Source organism: Bombyx mandarina, chromosome 18 (assembly GCF_030267445.1).
Source record: "Bombyx mandarina strain Sakado chromosome 18, ASM3026744v2".
Taxonomy (NCBI): domain Eukaryota; kingdom Metazoa; phylum Arthropoda; class Insecta; order Lepidoptera; family Bombycidae; genus Bombyx; species Bombyx mandarina.
In genome coordinates this window covers 13,388,941-13,409,722 of record NC_143224.1, presented here as the reverse complement: position 1 = coordinate 13,409,722, position 20,782 = coordinate 13,388,941, and the positions used below count along the sequence as shown (strand labels likewise).

Sequence of the window (20,782 nt, the reverse complement as noted above, 5' to 3'; positions counted from 1 at the left end):
GTCTCGTTGGAACTATTTACTGTTTAGATAGCAGCCCGGATGCATTACGAGATCAATTAGGAGCTTACTTGGGTAATCCAGACGAAAATGAACTCCAAAACAATGTAATAGAACACATATACCAACTACTTACTAACCAGAACAGCCAATTAGGAAATATCCTATCAACAGCAGACACTTGGGAAGAAAAACTCCATATCGGCACAAAAGAAATAAAAAAATATTCGACCTTTTCTTACGAGTACATAAGAGCTATTGTTGATGACACCTATAAAAGAATTGAACTTGCAAAAAATTACAAACCTGATATAATTTTAGCATCCGAATTGGTTCTCATTAAAGGAGTACCTCATCCATCTTCAAGATTACTATCCGATGATTACAATTTGTCGGAGTACAGCAGTAAGCCTGTGAAAGTATACCAAATCGATACTGACCATTCGCTGGCCACTTATGATTGTAGAGTTTCTAATATCATCAATTCTCTTCTTGAAAATAGTCTACTACAAGAGTACAAGAAAAAAAATCTTTGCGACGTATACTTCATGTAAATCTAAATTCGATTTAGAAACTGATGTTTAGAAATTAAGATATCGCGATTTTATAAGACGAATAAATATTTTAAATATATACAATGCGTTTTATTTTAATCATTATGATTATAAAACAAAATGTTCCGTTGAATTATAGTGCCCAAGATGTTTGTATGTCTTTTTTTTATAGAGACTTGATCATAATAAAAATAAGTACAAGCTCCAACCTAGATCCCAAATACTGAATATGTTTCATAAAATAACTAAGAAAAAAAAACATACTGGAATTGAATCAGACGAAACCCGTGGCATTCTAATCAGGTCACTACTATCTACTAAAACTAATATTTACATCTCTTCTCGCCACTCTGACTCTGCGCCAAGTCCGCTCTCTCAAGGACCACGTTCGGTTATAAATTCTATCTAAGTACTAAGAAACTGTTTCCTTTGAGTGTGAACAATAGGTCAAGGCCACACTGAACTCTGCACCTATTCTGTAAATTACCATAAAAAGGATATCGCCGTCAAGGGCTTCCAATAGAGCGACAAAAACTCCCGCGTTTTATGAAAGACTGCAAACACGATGACCCACAACTGAGGCTAGACACTCGGTTACCGGAACATCCACGTCGCAACTATTTGGGCGCCTTGTTGTATGGGCCTAAGGCCGAGAGGAAGTGTAGAAGCAGCCCCAGTAATTAACAAATTAAAGAGCGAGTGGTTAGCGTGGTATGGACATGTGATACGCAGAGAGAAGATGCATGTGACTAGGAGATGTATGAAAATGGTAGTGCGAGGTAGAGGGAAAAAGGTCGACATGGATAGAGTGTGTGAAATACGATATGAGAGAAAGAGGAGTGAGTGTTGAGCTGATAGAAGAGAATGGAAGAGAAAAATTAGGAGTGCCAATCTCAACTAGTGGGATAAGGTGAAGAAAAAGAAGTAGTAGGGCCGAAAAACGAACATACAAATTACCTCTGATAAGCCTCCTCCCAGCGATTGTCAAATGATACTGCTTCTTAAATTTCTCCGGGACTTTATAGCCTCGAGAGGCATTCTCATCAACTAGCATTTTTGATTCCGCGCCAGACACTCTTGCGTTCAACAAGTGCATCGCCTCAGCATAACTTTGTAGAGCTCATCAGAGCAAGACTCGTCCCTAGGGGAGCCCTCTTCTTCGATATCGCGAAGGCGTTCGATAAAGCAGAGCAGACAGTCTCGTATTCATCATACGAGACTTTTTTTCGAACTGTTCGATTCGGTCTCGAGTACGAGTAGACTCAACTAGCTCTCACCCAACCTATTTGCTCGTGGCCTAAGGGGCTATTCCAGCTAGGCCCGGACGGGTAGGTGAGCTCCCGGTCACAACCTTAGAGAATTTGCTAACACTAGTCTTAGCAAGAGCAGTGCTTAGCAATATCTACCACGGAATCGCGACCCGCGGAGAATATCCCGCGAGAAACTCAGTAGGTTGTGTCTGACACAACCTGTTGAAGCCAGAGTTGCCCCTCGAGGCAAATAGCAGTAGATAGGCAAGAAAAAAAATTGTGTAGGCCTCCCCAAGTTGCCTCATTGAACGTCTCAAAGTCGCCATACATAAATTACGCTGCAAACGGCCATTATTGAAATCGGCAACTTCATAGATAAATACATTACTTAGATAATAGGGCCACACCAATTACTAAAAAATCAAGTATGAGTCCTTTGTTCGAGTTAAGTACTTACCTAAGAATTTTTAACACCCCTAATTTCCTGCAACTTCATAACAGTAAATGGTATTGTATGAACGACGGTTAAAAGTTTTCTTTGTTCCCTTTTCCAGAGCTTTCTATGAACACTAAAAAAAAAATTAACATTTTCACTAAATGCAAAGAAAGATCTAATTTTATATTGTCATATTAATACTTTGATTATAATTGAAATGCTTTAAAAATAAATACCGACTATGTTTTGTTTTTTTTTGCCTTGTTTTATATACATTTAAACGGTCTAAATAATATGTATAAAAACACGTATGTAAATACATTGAATTATTCACGTCGACGAGTGTTAAGGTCATATACTTATATATGCATATAGAAAAATCATTAGAAATATTTTTGTAGCTTAGACGGGTGAACGTCTTACCTTGTATTATGTAGTTACTGAAGACCATAGACATCAACAGCATTAATGTCGCTACCCACCTTGAGACATGAATTCTTATAAGTCACAGTTCTATAGTTTAGTGACAGCTCTACTCTTCGAACTTTGCAGGGTGGTGGAATACCGTGCTGGCTTATAAGACTCTCTCTATCACGTGTAATTACGAAACTGAATTTTTTTTGAATTTTTAATTTTTAAACGAAGTCATTCCTTCATAGTGGAAATCATTCGTGAACATATTTTTATGTACGTAGTTCATTACAAAAATTTGTACCTGTTTGTGGGATTTGAACACTGGCACTGCTGCATCGCTGGATATGAGCAACCCGGGATGTGTCTTATCCTTTAAGCCACGAGGACTTTAGCTTTATTTATAGTGATATGATAATAAATGAGACTATACTAATATTCAAGTTATATTAATTTATTATATAACTTGCCTTACTTAGCCTATTATTTTTCGCTTTAGTTAGTTTTTTTGATGTAGTTCGGATATTTGATTTAGTAATTTATTTTATTTAATATAAGTGTACCCAAGAGATATAAAGGTTTTTCGAATAAGATCATTATCTCACTAGGAAGTTGTAATCAAATTATTGAGTATAGAAAAAATCACGTCGTCACAAATTGAGAATTTACACCTTTTCAATTCGTTGTCGGCTAAAGGACAAAGATCATCGCGATGGAATTTTAAAAACAATTATATTGTCTATTTAATGTAATTGTATATTTTATGCTAATTTAACGCTTCCTGATTAACTGGCTAAACACAAAATATCGGTAAGCAGAGCAATTCTTTTAAATTTAGTTAAAATATAGTGACCTATTTATTTTATGAATGATCACTAATGAAGCAACCCTATAAAAACACAGGTTTGAGTTTTCACTCCGAAAAAGGTCCCTTTATCATGAGGCTGCGATTCCAAGGAGCGTTCCAGGTTGCGTTCTGAGGATATTGGAGTGCTTCTTGACAGCATTTCAGGCAATGTTCAGTATCAAATACATATTATGTAGGTAAGGTAAAACCAAATTGGCTTCTAAAATGTCCACATATAGGAGTCCACAGCAGAACGAACCAGTATTTCTTACTATAAAAACTGATTTCATAATAATATGCATTCTGTTTTTTGCATTTACCCACCTTGGGAAATGTAGTCGAAGTCTCAACCATATTGTAATAAATGGCTATTACATCCTTCAAACCGCTGCGCGTGACTGCTTGGTGGCAGAAATAAGCAGGATGGTGTTACCTACCCACCTGGACTTACAATACGCCCTACTATCGGTCAGCGTGCTAATAAAGAACCGATTTTAAACGACTCACTAGGTTTATCATTGTTGACATTTATCTTACTTTACATTTAATATAAAATAAATTTTATTGTAAATGTCAACTTAGATGAATCTCACAAATGCACTTTCAATAATTGGTGTGTAAATGTAATTTAATTACATAACTTAAAATTCATAAATTAAATACGAATATTTTTAGGGAATAGCCAGCAGCTAACTAGTTAAAAAATATAGACTATGGAACCCTAAAACTCTACCTTAACCTTATGACATTTTTATAATTTAGACTATAAAAGTCAATGAGGCTCATTGATATGACTATACAATATTATCATTAATTGCAACGGTGGCACCTTTCCATCAAAATTAGGAATTTGCAATGGATTTAGAAGCTCATAAAGTACACGTTGAAGAAAAAACTTTGAAAGGGGATGAAGTTGTTATTAGTGGAATGTCAGGAGCGTTTCCTAATTCGGATAGTGTCGCAGATTTCATGCATAATTTATATCATAAGGTAAGAATTTAAAGACTTACTTAGATTAATCATTCATTTTCTATATAGACATATTGCGTTCAATTAGCAGAAGTCATCGTGGCCTAATGGATATTAGGCCAAGTGTATTCATAATCATATTATTTTTTAAAGCAATTCGCACATAACACACACGACTTAAGGAATAACTTCGTGTAATAAGCATTGAGTCCGTAATTTTTCTTAGTTTTTATTTAAAGTTAGATGGGTGGACAAGCTCACGCCCACCCTGTGTTAAGTGGTTACCGGAACCCATAGACATCAACAATGTAAAAGCCGCCACTTATCTTGAGATATGAGTTCTAACGTCTCAGTGCCTATAGTAACTATATAATTTATAGTGGTAGGGTATCTTGTGGACCTGCAGGGTTAATTACCACCACTTTGGCTATTTCTACCACTCCAATTTGAATGATAGGACAGGCATTATACTATACGATTAAAATATAGACCTCATGGCATGTACCATCCGGCTTAGGAATGAGCTCTCCTCCACGGTGCTTCCCGAGCGCTACATCATGTCCTTCTTCAAACAAGGCTCGTGGAGACTAATAGACGGTAGGCAGCGGCTTGGCTCTGCCCCTGACATTACTGACAGCCATGGGTGACGGTAATCACTCACCATTAGGTGAGCCGTATGCTCGTCTGCCAACACGGAAAAAAAACAAGCCTCAAAAGCGGCATTCACATTTTGACATCTATGGGTTTTTTTGGGGCGGTGGCCGAATAATATACTCGTGCCGAGGGAACCACGAGGTGTGTGTGACTTTCAAAGCCAACCACAAGTGATGCATGTGAGCACTGTCACCGAAACATCAGAGCCCAGCCCACGATATAACCTGGTAAAGGTAGGAGGGATGACCGTAGCCAAAGCTGGTACTAGGCATGCGGCAATCGTAAGGCCGTCCAACCGACGGAATCGTAGGTAAAAACAATTCACTCACACTTTACTCATTGCGATCGACAACACCTCGATCAACTCAAGCGATGCCGCTGATGTGACGAGACATCTCGCTAGTTCAGAACCAGCCTGCTGGGTCTAGGAACGTGATGGACTAATGCAAAACTAGTTTGCCCGTCTTCGAATGCTACGGAACAACCATCCTACTATACGAGCTACACGAGTCGGTACTCCATGGCACCAAAGGCCAAGTCCACAACCGGCCTAAACTCCTTCTCAACTCAGCTAGACGGTGGTTCGGAACGAATTACAATCCGAGCACGACGGTTTCGTTCAACTTGACCGTCGCCTATCCGGGTCCCTTGGCCGTCGTCACCAGAGCAATTGCAGTATAATAAGAGTTCCGTCGCGGTAGCAAGGCCGTACAAATGGTTCATAGCATTAATGACGTGTATCGAGTGAACAATACAAACGAACGCACGACTTGTTATTTATTGGTAAAATCTTACAGAATGGAAATTTTGATAAAAAAAATGAACCCTGTGAACTTCCTTGAACGTTTTGACCCAAATTAAATCATACAGAAAATGACATTATTACTTAAAGCTAATCAAATCTATGAAGTAAATAATTGTTCGGTGTCTCGATTTAGGCTTCCAAACAATATTGGTCTGTAAATTAATGCAGGGTGCAGCTATAAATATATCGTCTATATTTTCTGTAATTGAAGCAATATTGTGGCCAATAGATCATTTAGCATAACCTTTGTTTCCAGGTTGACATGATCTCAGATAACCCACGCTGGGCTCTGAAGAGCGCAGATATACCAAAGCATTTGGGAAAAATTAATGGTGTGGAGAAATTCGATGCTCAGTTCTTTAAGATTGGGTACCAATTGGCCTGCGTATTAGAACCACTATCCAAAAAACTTCTAGAGCATACTTATGGAGCAATTTTTGACTCGGGTAAAAGAACCATTCAGCTCTATTCAAATGATCCGAAACTTATGATTGAAAAATAAATCCAAAGACTATGTTATTCTTTTGTTGAATGACTAGAACAGATATACGTTCTGACTGTCTAAGATATTTAATAACTAAAAATGTTTTATGCTTATAGGGTTTGTAGCATAGTTAGGCAGGCCCTTGGCATTGCTGACGTCCGTAGACGACGGTAACCACTCACCATCAGGTGGGCCGTATGCTCGTCTGCCTACAAAGGCAATAAAAAAAGTTACATTCATACTAATAATATTTTTTTAGGAACAAATCTGACATCAATTAAAGGAAAGAAAATCGGAGTGTTTATTGGCACATCTTTCGCTGATGTCGGCCCAGTGCTCATGTTTGAGATTTCAAATCGAAGCGCTTTCGTAGTAAATGGGTAAATATATTAAATTCCGTAATAACGTTATTTCAGATTTTGTTGGAGTATCGCTGGTTCAGCGCGTCACATTCGGAATGTATGCTATTGCCTCTGCCGAAACAAAAACAGTTTTTCAGTTACTAGTCTAAGCATAAATATTCAATGTCTTAGTAAGTTCATATCTTGTGTACCCTAGTCAGCTGGTAATCTCACTGTTACTTTCTCCATTCGTAAATTCTGCGTTACTGTTTATTGGAATGAAGTTTTATGATGATACTGCAATAGGGATTGTCTGATAGAAATCGTCAGGTTTGGAAAAAACATTACGCTTTCTCCGCGTGGCTTTCCCCCTTTTTCTCTCTAATTTTTTGTTATTAAAAATACAGTAATATTAAAAATAATACAGTCAAGTTGAGTTTGTTTGACCGGATCATATTAGAACTGCGGCATTTGGTGCGGTTTCCAAATAGCTAATCCACGGGAGGTTGATGTATTCAATTTCATTAAGTAAAACAGATAAATCCAAAGTATGCAAAAAACCATACAAATTACCTATTCACCTGTAATGTCCAAATCCTCACCAAGGAAAGTTTTACTGGGGCATTTTAAATTGTTGACTTTACTATTATGTTCTAATATTATATAAATTTAAGTATTTTTTAAGTTCAATATTAATATTGAAGATGAGTTAAATTTCAAGAAGAAAAAACTAAAATGTTGACGATAGGTCCTATTAAGGAGCGTCAGAAGCTTGATTCTCTAAATTCAAACTGTGTTTAAAAGAGCAGAAAGATGGAAATGCTCTAGTCAAGTTTTTGTTTATATTGAATAATAATAATAAACGGGCTAATAGCGCATCTGGCATTTAGGGGTTATCGGAGTCCTGGTTGTCATCGTGGCCTAAGGGATAAGACGTCCGGCGCATTCATGTTGAGCAATGCACCCGGTGTTCGAATCTCAGGCGGGTACCAATTTTTCTAATGAAATACGTACTCAACGAATGCTCACGATTGATTTCCACGGTGAAGGAATAACATCGTGTAATAAAAATCAAACCCGCAAAAATTATAATTTGCGTAATTACTGGTGGTAGGACCTCTTGTGAGTCCGCGCGAGTGGGTACCACCACCCTGCCTATTTCTGCCGTGAAGCAGTAATGCGTTTCGGCTTGAAGGGTGGGGCAGCCGTTGTAACTTACTTGAGACCATAGAACTTGTATCTCAAGGTGGATGGCGCATTTATGTTGTGGATGTCTATGGGCTCCAGTAACCACTTAACACCAGGTGGGCTGTGAGCTCGTCCACCCATCTAAGCAATAAAAAAAAAGTCCTTAGACATCACAACGCGAATGTTATTTCTTATCTTGAGATATAAGGTCTAAATGTCCATTGTATAGCGACTGCTCAAACTTTTAAATTGGAACGCATGAGTGCTTCGTGGAAAAATAAGTGACATCTACCCACACAGACTCATAATAAGCCCCATCGCAACTAACTGGGCAAATTCATAAATTTTGCAGATTTTGTATCGTGTCTAATACACGATATTGTTTATTCCTTACACGATATTGTTTATTCCTTCGTCGCGGAAGTTGTTCGTTAACATGTGTACCTATTTACTTAAAAGATTATAGTGCCTGGTTGTAGGCAGCAGCTTAGCTCTGCCCCTGGCATTGCTGAAGTCTATGGGCGACAGTAACCACTCACCATTAGGTGGGCTATATGCTCATCTGCCTACAAGGGCAATAAATACAAAAGATTGAAATAAATTATTCTAAATTTTAAACTGTTAATTTCTAATAGGGCCAGCAAAGCGATGTTTGCGAACCGAATATCGTATTGGATGGATGCCAAAGGACCGTCGTTCGGACTGGACTGCTCTTGTGCCAGCTCCGCGGTGTGCCTGGAACAGGCCTACAGGAGCATGAAGTTAGGTGAATGTGAAGCGGCTGTGGTCGGCGGATGCAGCTTCTGTCTGGATCCCGTACTTTCTGGGAACATGAGGAGGTATATTTAGAAGTACAATTGACTTGCAGAATCTGGCAGGGTTTTGTTTCTATTGAGGAATAATCGATATAACGATAATTTAGCTTTGGTTTAACAAACTTTTGAATTTATTTTATCGAAAGGGAAGCAAATGTCTTAATTGAAAATAATAGGCTTGAAATAGATTTGTGAAAATTTGATTGTCTCAGTTTCCAGTAAATCTCAATTTGATTGAAATGTTTTAAAAGTAAGCATGCTGGTGTCCTTTGTTTTTTACAGAGCCGGTCTGCTATGCTTAGATGGAAAGACAAAATGTTTTGACAAGCACGGCGATGGGTATGTGAGAGCCGAAGCTATGAGTGTTATTTTCCTTCAAAAAGCAAAGGATGCGAAAAGGTTAGAAGCTGTTTTTTGTTAAACACCAAGATTTTTGGCAAGTGTTTCAACGTGATGACCATAATTAATTATAATTCTTGTAAAGTAATAATTCGTCTGAGGAGTGTGATTGGCAAAACATGATGCTGGAGGCCCAAATTGAGTCTAATGAGTTTCCATTCAAATCGGTAATACAAAGGCTAAGAGTAAACCGCCCGAATGCTCCCTGTCCCTTTGTTTATTTTAAATTATAGAACTTCTTGACTTATTTCGGCTTCAATAAATACTACTATATAAAATATTATAATACATATTATAATATTATACCGCCCAGAAATAAAATAAGGAACCTATTCAGGTAGATGTGCATGAAACTGCGCTCCGACATTATTATTTACCTGATATACAAAACATAGGTACAAAATGGATCGATTAGAATATAATTTCCACCAAGATTTATCATCAAGTTTATTTTTATTTGGTTATTAGTATTAAATTTATTTATTTGGTAATAGAATATATGCAGAAGTATACCATGCAAAGAGCTCGTATAACTTGAGGCCGGATGCTGAATTTCTCCCGCTGCGAACGCCGGAAAACATACAAAGATTTCTCGAAGAATTTTATTCTGAAATTGACATCAAGCCTACACAAGTGGAATACGTTGAAGCTCATGGTGCAGGTACATCATTACGTCATCTCACTTGTCGGGGTGCTGCCCTCCAAAGAAAAGTACTTTGTTGTCTTCCTCTCTGTTCGATATTCATAAAACTGTTTTTTTCAGGATTGGGGATAGTGGTATCTAGTTGAATGTAGAATCAAATACCGATATTATGAAATTTTTCAAGTGACTATGTACTGGTAGTACAAGTAAAATGACTATTCTGATAATAGTACATTTACACAGACATTTGTACCAAACTGCAACCACCAAAGCTTACAGTAATATCTAATAGATGAAGTTGTAGTAAAATGAAAAATCTTGACATAGCTTTGTTTTTATAATAAAATGCGCTTCCAAGTTACTGCTGTCAAGTGGAAAATAACACCATCTACCGCCATTATAATTTCGCCATCGCAGTCATAGAATTATTGCAATTCTGTCTTTTTTTTGTTCCTACCTATGCTGATAGCCTTGAGAGGCTATTTTAGCTTCGCCCTAACGTGTGTAGGTGAGCTCACGGGGCTCAAATCGGAGTGTTGCTAACACTGAAACTTTTTTTTTTTTTTTTTTTCCGGGCCGAGAGCCGAACCTCCTATGAGGTCCCCGCGCCTAGGGGGCGCGCGGGGTATGTGAGACTCAACGATCTGCAGAGCAGACCGCGGGCCAAAGGAATTTAGGGCCCACCCACTAAACGACTCCCCTGCACTCTTACACCCGGCGTCCGATCTCCGTCCGGGGTCAAAACCCGGTCAGAGTAGGGGGGTTCCCGCGGTCAACACTACAACCAGACACGCGGCGCCACCCCGAGGACGCCCGACCGACGGGTCGTCGAGGCGATAGTCGACGACCAACGACGTCAGTCTCCGCGGGACGGCGGCCCGTCAGGCCGCCCGTGCGATGCCGCTGGTGTTCCGGGATACCCCGCTGGGCCAGAACCAGCCTGCCGGGTCGGGACGCGATACACCGCCGACCGGGTTGCTCTTCCACAGTATGTTCGGCGACGACAGCGACGACGAAAATGCGGACCGCATCGCAGTCCGCAGCCGCCGACGCGTCGTCCCGTCCTCCTGGTGCCAGCGCGCTAGAGTGTGCTAACACTGACCCTAGCAAGAGCAGTGATATCACTGCAGCATTTTTTATAAATTATGTGAATATTTGAACATTTCCAAAGCTTAGTCTCAATTGGTCCGGATAGGTGGCGCTGCCATCGGTTAGGTATCTTTAGTGGACGAGTTGGGCTTGGAAGGATGATGTGGATATGATAGAGTGAAGTGTGTCAAAATTATATTAAATACCTCAAAATGTTGTTCGAAGTGTAAAAAAGCATTATGGCGCAATGCACGCTCTTTCCAGTATTTATAATATAAAATCTTTATACCTACTTCTATTTTTTCTTCAATATACATCAAAAGCATACTTCTTGGCTTAACTGACAAATCCTGTTTCTCCAACCTATAATTTGTTTGCACAGGTATCGCACAAGCCGACGCTAATGAGATCACAGCAATTAACAAAGTATTTGTCGACGATAAACCGGTTAAGATCGGCTGTGTCAAGTCTAACATGGGACACGCAGATGCTGCTTCGGGTATCTGCGGTATCACTAAGGTAACTAAACATACTAAATATACCCTAATCCAGGATACCGAAATCATTTTTACGGTTTATGGCTAGAGAGCGTCATCATCAGCCTGTATCTATCCACTGCTGGATGTAGGCCTCTCCCATAGTCCGCCACAATGAACGATCCTCCGCCTTCCGCATCCAATCTCTCCCAGCATATCGCCGCAAGTCATCGGTCCAACGGGCAGGGGGACGCCCAACGCTGCGCTTACCGGTACGCGGTCTCCAGTCCAGAACACGTCTGCTCCATCGGCCATCGGTTCTGCGACACGTATGTCCAGCCCATTGCCATTTCAGCTTGCTAATTTTTAGGGCTATGTCGGTTACTTTGGTTCTTTGACGGATTTCCTCATTTCTAAGTCGATCCATCAAAGAAACTCCGAGCATACACCTTTCCATAGCACGCTGAGCGACTTTGAACTTACGGACTAGACCTACGGTCAATGTCCACGTTTCGGCGCCATATGTCATGACCGGCAGCACGCAAGCGTTGAAGACTTTTGTTTTTAGGCATTGCGGGATTGCTGAGTTCAAGATATGACGGAGTTTTCCATACGCAGCCCAACCCAACTGTATGCGCCTATCAGCTTCCTTCTCAAAGTTGGCCCTGCCTAGCGTAATAATTTGGCCTAGATAAGTGTATTCAGACACAACTTCGAGTACCGCGGATTCGACTATTACCGGTTCAGGAATGATATGGTCGTTGAACATGACCTTAGTTTTGTCCAGATTCATTCCCAGACCAACACGTCGTGACGCGGCATTCAGCTCACCCAGCATACAGCTGAGATCCTCCAGCGACTCTGCCATCATAACGATATCGTCTGCAAATCGGAGGTGTGAGAGATACTCGCCATTGACATTGATGCCGAGCTTACTCTAGTCCAGAGTCTTGAAGACATCCTCGAGAACAGCAGTGAACAGTTTCGGCGATATAACGTCACCCTGTCGCACCCCTCTGTGAAGCTCAATCGGGTTTGTCTGCTGGTTTTGGATCTGGACTGTCATTTTGGCGGCTTTGTATAAACTCTTCAACACCTCAACGTACCGATAATCGACTAGGCATCGCTGTAAGGATTCCAGAACAGCCCAAGTTTCGACGGAGTCGAAGGCTTTTTCGTAGTCCACAAATGCGAGACACAGAGGACGATTGTATTCTTCAGTCTTCTGAATAACCTGTCTCAGCGTGTGGATGTGGTCTACCGTACTATAGCCTTTGCGAAACCCTGAAACTAGAGAGCGTACTGAATACTAATTATAATTGTATCTGCGATTCACAAAAATCTAAACAAAATAAATGCATTTTATAACTCACAAGAAACTTAACGGAAATTACATCAACATAATGGAATAGTAACAATGTTACTAAACTTAAATATATTTTGATAATAATGAATTTATAGTGGATATTCATCAGACCTCACAAACATCACAACATTGAATAGTACTAGCTTTGAGGCTGAAATTTAAATTGAGTTGTGTGACGGTTGTCCTACCCAACAAATCGGAACCCAGGATTTCTTTACGCGAGAAATAAGCAGGATGGCGATATACCTAGTCAGGTCATAAATTCTGTCACATGTTTAATGTAAAATAATCGAAACAAGTTTATTCATTATGTAACCATTCATATACCAAAATGAACTTAACAAAACACAGATTCTTATGACACTAAAGTTTATTCAAAATGACCTCCATGATTTTGAATACAGGCCTTCAATCTGCGCGGCCAGTTGTCTATCGCAGCACGAACGAGGTCCATGTCAATATCGGCGGCTGCCTTAATCAAGGATGTCTTGAGTGACTCCAAATTGGGATGAGGCTTTAAGCACGCCTTTTCCTCCAAGTGTTGCCATATCTTGTAATCTAACGGATTCAAATCTGGACTGGAGGAGGGTCAATCTTCGTGCCGGATGAAGTCGATTTCACGCGCCGCCAGCCAGTCTTGTGTGTTCTTCGCTCTATGAGCGGGCGCCGAATCTTGTTGGAATACCCAGTGCCTGTTTTGAACATGGTATGAGAAACAGGTTCCACAAGGTTCGTCAGGACTGTATTTTGATACATAACTGCATTCGTTTTTATACCTTTCTCACAAAAATGTACCTCTGTTAAGCCCCAATAAGAAACTCCCAACTATACCATGAGCGAGGGGCGAGGATGGAAAATGACCTCGTTGGACACGCGGAATACGGTTGCTCGCTTCTTCACTGCTGTGTGCGTACACCTTATCATTTTGTTTGTTGTAGCTCTCTTCTACGGTAAAAAATTTTTCATCCGAAAAAAGAATTTCCCGATATTTTTTTCCCGCGTACCGCTTCAACAAAGCGCGGCATCTCTTCAGTCTCAGGTCCATTAGACGAGCATTCAAACGATGTCCTGTTTTTCTTCGATATGCCCAAAGCCCTAAGTCTTCATTTAACACCCTTTTCACCGTGGTTCTGCTTAACCCCATCTGAAGGGCCAACAGTTTCTGCTTACGTTTGGGTTTTCTTTAAATTCGCGCCTTCACAGCTTTTATCACTGCTGGAGTCCTAACAGACCGAGGGCGACCACTTCTTGACCTGTCATCTACACTATAGTCTTCATTGTATCGTTTGATGGTACGATAAACGAATCTTTTGGTTATATTAAAATTTTTCAGTATGTTAAAAATTTGAATTGGCGCGTAACCGCAACGATGCAACGCAATAACTGCAACACGGTCTTCTTTAAGCGTCCACTCCATATTTAAAAATGAGTAAAATTCTAAAAGTATACATTTTTATTTTCATGAACAATTCGAAATTCGAATTCAATAAACTTTTTTGTGGCCAGCGTTCTAAAAGAAAAGTTTTTACTGTGTGACAATACTTATGACCTGACTAGGTATTATTATAGGCATGTGAGCCATACCGGACGCCATTTGGCTATCTCAAGGTTGGTATACTACTCAGAGGTTTTGCGGGTAGTAGGACATCTTGTGAGTTCGCACTGGTAGGTACCACCACCCTGCCTATTTCTGCCGTGACGCAGTAATGCGTTTCGGTTAGAATGGTGAAGCAGCCGTTGTATTGTTAAAAGTGGGACCTTCCAACTCATGTCTCAAGGTGAGTGGCAGCATTTACCTTGTAGATGTCTATGAGCTCCGGTAACCACTTAAAATCAGGTGGGCCGTGAGCTTGTCCAGCCATCTAAGCAATAAGAAAAGGACGCTGCTGCCCTATTTCTGGACAATTCCTTAGTTTTCACACAATTTTCGAAATGCTTTGTTAGTGTTCATCATCATTTTTTAGTATTAACTATTGTTTTTACAGTAAATGAGTCGCTATCGTAGTCGTCGTTACGCTTTGAAACCTTATATAACTTTCATTATTCTAATTTAAAACGGATCCATTGAATAATCCATTTTCAAAAATAAATTTCATTATGTATGGCTGTTCACATTTTTTCACTGACCACTAGCTATGCCTCGCGTACCATCAAGGAAAACTTGCCCCAAATTTACATTACAATGAACCTCAAGACCTGCCGGCTATTAGAGATGAAAGAGTTCAAGTAGTAACGGAGCCCACACCTTTCAGTCGAGGTTACACGGCACTTAACAACTTTTCTTACAACGGAGTTGATTGTCATCTTCTATTAAAAGGACATTTTAAGGAAAAGGTAAGCTTATAACTTCCTATTTAACCAAAAGATGTACATTGTTAGGCGGCTTATTAGTAATTACTGGTAGTAATTTAGTGGTGGTAGGACCTCTTGTGAGTCCGCTCGTGTAGGTACCACCACCCTGCCTATTTCTGCCGTGAAGCAGTAATGCGTTTCGGCTTGAAGAACGGGGCAGCCGTTGTAACTATACTGAGACCTTAGAACTTATATCTTAAGGTGGGTGGCGCATTTACGTTGTAGATGTATATGGGCTCCAGTAATCACTTAAAAGCGGGTGGACTGTGAGCTCATCCACCCATCTACGCAATAAAAAAAAAACATATTTGTCCAGGTTCAAATGTAGCGTGAACTGGACTATTCTTTACAGATAGACGTAACGTTCTAAAGGCCGAGAATGTACTCTCAAAGGAATGTTTTTGTATTGCTATCTCAAAAACAGCAGTGACGCAGTTTAAAAGGGAAAGCATCTTCCTTGTCTTCATAGTGTTTCCAGATTAGACCACTTGCAAGTTATAGTTTGTGCATGTGTCTTCACAAAATAAAGATTATCTCTTACTTCTTCTTTTTCTCCACCTTATCCCACTAGTTGGGGTCGGCACAGCTAATTTTTCTCTTCCATTCTCTTCTATCAGCCGTCATCTCAACACTCACTCCTCTCTCTCTCATATCGTCATTCACACACTCCATCCATGTCTTCTTCGGTCGACCTCTTCCCCCTCTACCTTGCACTACCATTTCCATACATCTCCTTTTCAAGATTATCTCTTACTGTCCATTGAAAATTCTTAACATTATTCGTTCTAGATTGAGCGTTTTTGCGTCTATGGATCATAAATATCTTAAACAAGGCTTTTAGAGTAAAATACATTGTGAATCGTGCCGTATTTACAATTAATTATTTCTACATTAATTAGTAATAATTAATAAACTTTCCGTACTACATCAAGACTATCTATAGACATAATATATCTCTAGACAGCTACTTGCGAATGATCATATTTTAGCCTTTACTAACATGAAGAGTAGTCCAGCTCAAAAGATCGCAGCGCATATAGTACAAACAAAATCAAATTGTTTTAACTGTCTACAGTTGAATAGAAGTATCAATCTATGTCTATAATGTATTTCTTTTGTAGTTATAATAATTAGTAAAATAATTATTTGCATTGCTAATTTTAACAATGTATTTAGAGCTATATAAATCAATGTTTAGATTCAACACAAATACAGATCCAATATTCCTTACCTGGTTCTCATATCGGGAAGGCAAGATGAAAGCGTGCAGAAAGTTATAGATCTTCTGAAAAAGCATCCTTTGGATCCGGAACAAATAGCTTTACTACACGGTGCTTACGAAAATGATATCTTCGGACATGCTAGTCGAGGCTACGCAATATTAGGTAAATTAATTTTGTTCTTATTTATTTTATATATTTATTTAATAACAGTAACAAAGTTAAGGAAAAAAATTGAGTCTAACCAGATTTATTGATCAAAGCAATAAAAATTGGTACATAGTAAAGCAGAAAACAATAAATAATAGTTTAAAAAGTAACAAAATACGCTTTTATAGAAAATCCAACCAGAAAATAGAAAATAAATTTTAATAAATTTGATTTACAAATAGGGTACGAAAAAGTTATTTTATTTTAAAAAAGCGTGGGGTACTTTTCAGGATATTATAAAAATAACCCTTTTACTCATATCTGTTCATAAAAAAATTATTACTACTGATACCATGCACCCCACGCTTTTTTTTACAATATTTTTTTTTTATGTTAAACTATTTTTAATTCAAATTTATTAAAATTTATTTTCTATTTTTTGGTTGAATTTTCTATAAAAGCGTATTTTGTTAGTTTTGTTAAACTATTATTTATTTTTCATTTTTAGTTGAATATCAATTTTTTCAATATTTTTTTTCCATTTTTTTTTTAATATTGAATTGTCATCGGTCCTTAATAAGTATACCAAATTTCGAGTTAATCCGACGTTTTGAAGGAGGTCAAAATCATATTCAAAGATTCCGTTACAAACATACATACATACATACGTCTGAAGCTAATAAAAGCGTATTAAAAACATGCCATTAGGTTAATGCGATTATAAAATATTTCTAGTATGGTTCTCTAATAATTTTTACTGGTGGTAAGACGTCTTGTGAGTCCGCACAGCTAGGTACACCCACCCTGCTTATTTTTACCGCGAAACAGTAATGAGTTTCCGTTTGAAGGGTGGTGCAGCCGTTGTACTATAAAAACTGAGACTTTAGGACTCATGTCCCAAGATGGATGGTGGCATTTACGTTGTAGATGAGATCCTGTAATCGTTTAGGGCCGTGAGCTCGTCCACTCATCTAAGAAATAAAAAACAAAAAAAACTCAACTTTTAATTTTAGAATCAAATGTTCAGAACGAGATTATTCCACTCAAAGAAAGTGTTGAATATTATGCTGGATACAAAAGGCCTGTTTGGTTTGTGTTCAGCGGTATGGGTTCTCAATGGACGGGAATGGGAGCCGATTTAATGAAAATAAATACTTTTGCTGCAGCCATTGAAAAGTATGTAGCATTGAAGTAATTTACTCTAGTTTTAAATGTTTCTAATAGGTGAGTAAAAAAAAAATATGTGAGCTCCGGGCGTAAGTTTATTATTTAAGAATACTACCCAAAGCATACCTCACTTCTTACTGGTGGTAGGATCTCTTGTGAGTCCGCACGGTACCCTCACCCTTTTTTTTTTTTTTTTTTTCGGGTAGAGGGCCGAACCTCCTACGAGGTCCCCGCGCAAAAGGGGCGCGCGGGGTATGTGAGACTCTACGATCTGCATAGTGTTGTGAGCAGACCGCGGGCCCAAGGATTTTAGGGCCCACCCACTAAACGACTCCCCTGCACTCTTACACCCGACGTCCGATCCCCTCCGAGGTCAGAACCCGGATGAGGTAGGGGGGCCTATTTCTACCGTGAAGCAGTAATGCGTTTCGGTTTGAAGGGTGGAACAGCCGTTGTAACTATACTTGAGACCTTAGAACTTATATCTCAACTTGGGTGGCGCATTTACGTTCTAGATGTCTATGGGCTCCAGTAATCACTTAACACCAGGTGGGCTGTGAGCTCGTTCACTCAATTAAGCAATAAAAAACATCTCAATTGCATTTTCAAAGATCTTTTCTCTGATGTATTTTCGTAATCGAATTGTTGCTTCTTGATAATATCAATTTTATAAAATGTACTGTTGTTCTTCAAAATATCTGTAGTACTTTGATTCGTGCTACAACAATTTGTGTTTGTATTCCAGATGTCAAAAAGCTTTAGAGCCAAAGGGCATAGATGTTATCAAAATTATAACTGAAGAAGATAAAAGTTTGTTAGAAAATACACTGAATTCGTTCGTTGGTATAGGAGCCGTTCAAGCCGGCCTCATTGATGTAATTAAAGAACTGGGCATTGTCCCGGATCACATACTTGGTAAGTTTTAAATTATATCTTAGCCTACCTATCATTTGTCTCTTACGTAAGATTCTAAACGAGACATGAAATGGTTCCTAAGGAACGTGGATCTCCATGATGACCTGGAGCTTGACATAGTCAGTAAGTATCTATAGTCGGCATCATTGCGCCACTTTGAGAAGGCGGCACGACATGAAAACCCTTTTGTCATGGCCGCCGGTAATTACATACCCGATCCTGTGGACCGAATGGTAAACAGGCGACGTCGCCCTAAGCATGTCATTACGGATCCTCCCGATTCGATAACGGTGATTTAAGTACATCGCCGAACCCGTAACTTGCGACGAAGGAATCGACGAGTAAATTAACCCATAGACAAAGCCCACTGAATTTTTCGCCGAATCTTCTCAGTGGTAGTAGATTCTGCGAAGCACTGCTCTTGTTAGGGCCAGTGTTAGCAACACTCCCGGTTTGAGCCCCGTGAGCTTAACTACACGTCAAGGAGAAGCTGAAATAGCCTCTCAAGGCTATCAGCATAGGTAGAAAAAAAAGAGACATGAATCAAACTATTTAAAGTCCATAAACAAACATTTCAAAGATACTCAATTTTAGGTCACAGCTTGGGAGAAATGGCCTGCTCATACTATGACGGATCTCTTACGATTGAAGAATTTATGTTGACAACGTACACTCGAGGTTTAGTGTGTACCCAATCGCCGCTCATCAATGGATCTATGGCCGCCGTTGGACTTGGATATCAAAGCGTAAGTTTGTTCCTGGAAAGCTGTAATTATATTGTTCTCAAACGGGAATTTTATTGTTTTATAAATATGACGGTTTCATCAATCTAAAAAAACTGAGCTGGTTCAAGTAAAACTCGCAACTTCAGGGTCACGGGTGCAGAATCCTTCGTTCGTAAGGTTATGGATATGGATATGTATACAACTACTAATGTTGTAAATTAAGATGTGAGCATCTTTGTAACGTAGTGACAAATCAGTTCCGACACTCCTCAGTTTAGTAGTTTTAGACCTCTCTATGGGTTTGTTGGATGTTAAATTACAATGAGATAAAAACACAGCCATATTTTACGAAATACAAATACTCGTATATATACGTCTCAATACAGAAAAATGCATCCCCGAATACTGATCACGTACGGACCCATCAGATCCAATAACCCTTGCGTTAGACCAGCTCTAACACTAGAAGCAGGATTAAGTATCCCGCTAACCGTATTCATCGAATTCGGCAAAGAGTTCGACGTGCAACCTAACCCATGCATCAGCCCGCTGAGTTTCTCCCCGGATCTTCTCAGCGGGTCGCGATTCCGATCCGGTAATAGATTCATTCGCGAAGCAGCTGCTCTTGAGTTATTAGGTCTTCTTCGGAGGCGCTCGGGCAAGCTGTTAGAAAATCCCACCCCTCCTGACTGAGCCTTGCTCGCCCGCCTGTCCTGGTGAAACTGGAAAGGCTTCTGAGCCACCAGTAATAATACTTCAATCATAAAAGAGAAAAAAGAAAATAGCACTTAATTTAAATATTATCATTATGCATAAAGCAAGGCTATATGTTTTATGATCATTTTATTTGTTCAGTTAAACTAACAGCTTACAGATAAACAGAAAAAAAATTAAAGTAATTAATAATAACAATTTAGGTAAGAGGGACGACTGCGTTCAATTCTGCCGCTACACACGCACGAGGCCACCCGTGCCTGATGTAGCCATCTGAAAAACGACCTTACGTCGATCATCTTATTCGAGGGCTGGTAGGGCCATCTAGAAAGTTTCGCTGGTATTCGTACCCCTTTGGATAAGAACTAAAGTACCGGATCCACCGCGATGCATCATCAAGTGGTCGCTCTTTAAGAACAGTCAAAGTATTCTTTTAACAAACTGGTGTTAGAAACAGAACCGAAAGTACTAGATAGAAAATTACAGAGATTGTCAACAGCATATAGAATACGTCATCCACGTTCATCTATACTGAGGTTATAATAATATATCCCTCGAAAGTGTTAGGTTTGTAGTATCTTATATGCCGTGAATTTGCTAAGCCGAGAGGTATATCTTACCCACGGAAATGTTTCTCAGAAGTTAATGTGGATATGTATTGAAATGTTCTTGCAATCGATCATTATATCTGAAGTCTTTATCTTTGCAAGTATGGACGAAGTTATCGTGCCGAAGAAAACAGAGATATGCTGAAGAATGGCACTGTTCCATTTGGTTTGTTGGGCGTGTTTCTTTCGGGGAGATTCGAAAAGGCG

At 39.4% G+C, this 20,782-nt stretch overlaps 2 protein-coding genes across 2 annotated transcripts in view; both read left to right on the top strand.

Annotated features, from left to right (window-relative positions):
• LOC114242082 (fatty acid synthase) overlaps window positions 1–607 on the top strand; it is a 41,155-nt gene extending 40,548 nt beyond the window's left edge. The window contains 1 exon segment of the mRNA XM_089734563.1: window positions 1–607. Coding sequence (XP_089590689.1) covers window positions 1–551 — 551 coding nt within the window. The 3' untranslated portion in view covers window positions 552–607.
• A 3,743-nt stretch (window positions 608–4,350) lies between these two features.
• LOC114242083 (fatty acid synthase) overlaps window positions 4,351–20,782 on the top strand; it is a 40,946-nt gene continuing 24,514 nt past the window's right edge. Inside the window, exons 1-12 of the mRNA XM_028173091.2 lie at window positions 4,351–4,485; window positions 6,180–6,369; window positions 6,667–6,787; window positions 8,572–8,775; window positions 9,034–9,150; window positions 9,645–9,811; window positions 11,265–11,401; window positions 14,858–15,058; window positions 16,275–16,461; window positions 17,460–17,622; window positions 18,359–18,528; window positions 19,123–19,274. Coding sequence (XP_028028892.2) covers window positions 4,351–4,485; window positions 6,180–6,369; window positions 6,667–6,787; window positions 8,572–8,775; window positions 9,034–9,150; window positions 9,645–9,811; window positions 11,265–11,401; window positions 14,858–15,058; window positions 16,275–16,461; window positions 17,460–17,622; window positions 18,359–18,528; window positions 19,123–19,274 — 1,944 coding nt within the window. The remainder of the gene's footprint in view (window positions 4,486–6,179; window positions 6,370–6,666; window positions 6,788–8,571; window positions 8,776–9,033; window positions 9,151–9,644; window positions 9,812–11,264; window positions 11,402–14,857; window positions 15,059–16,274; window positions 16,462–17,459; window positions 17,623–18,358; window positions 18,529–19,122; window positions 19,275–20,782) is intronic.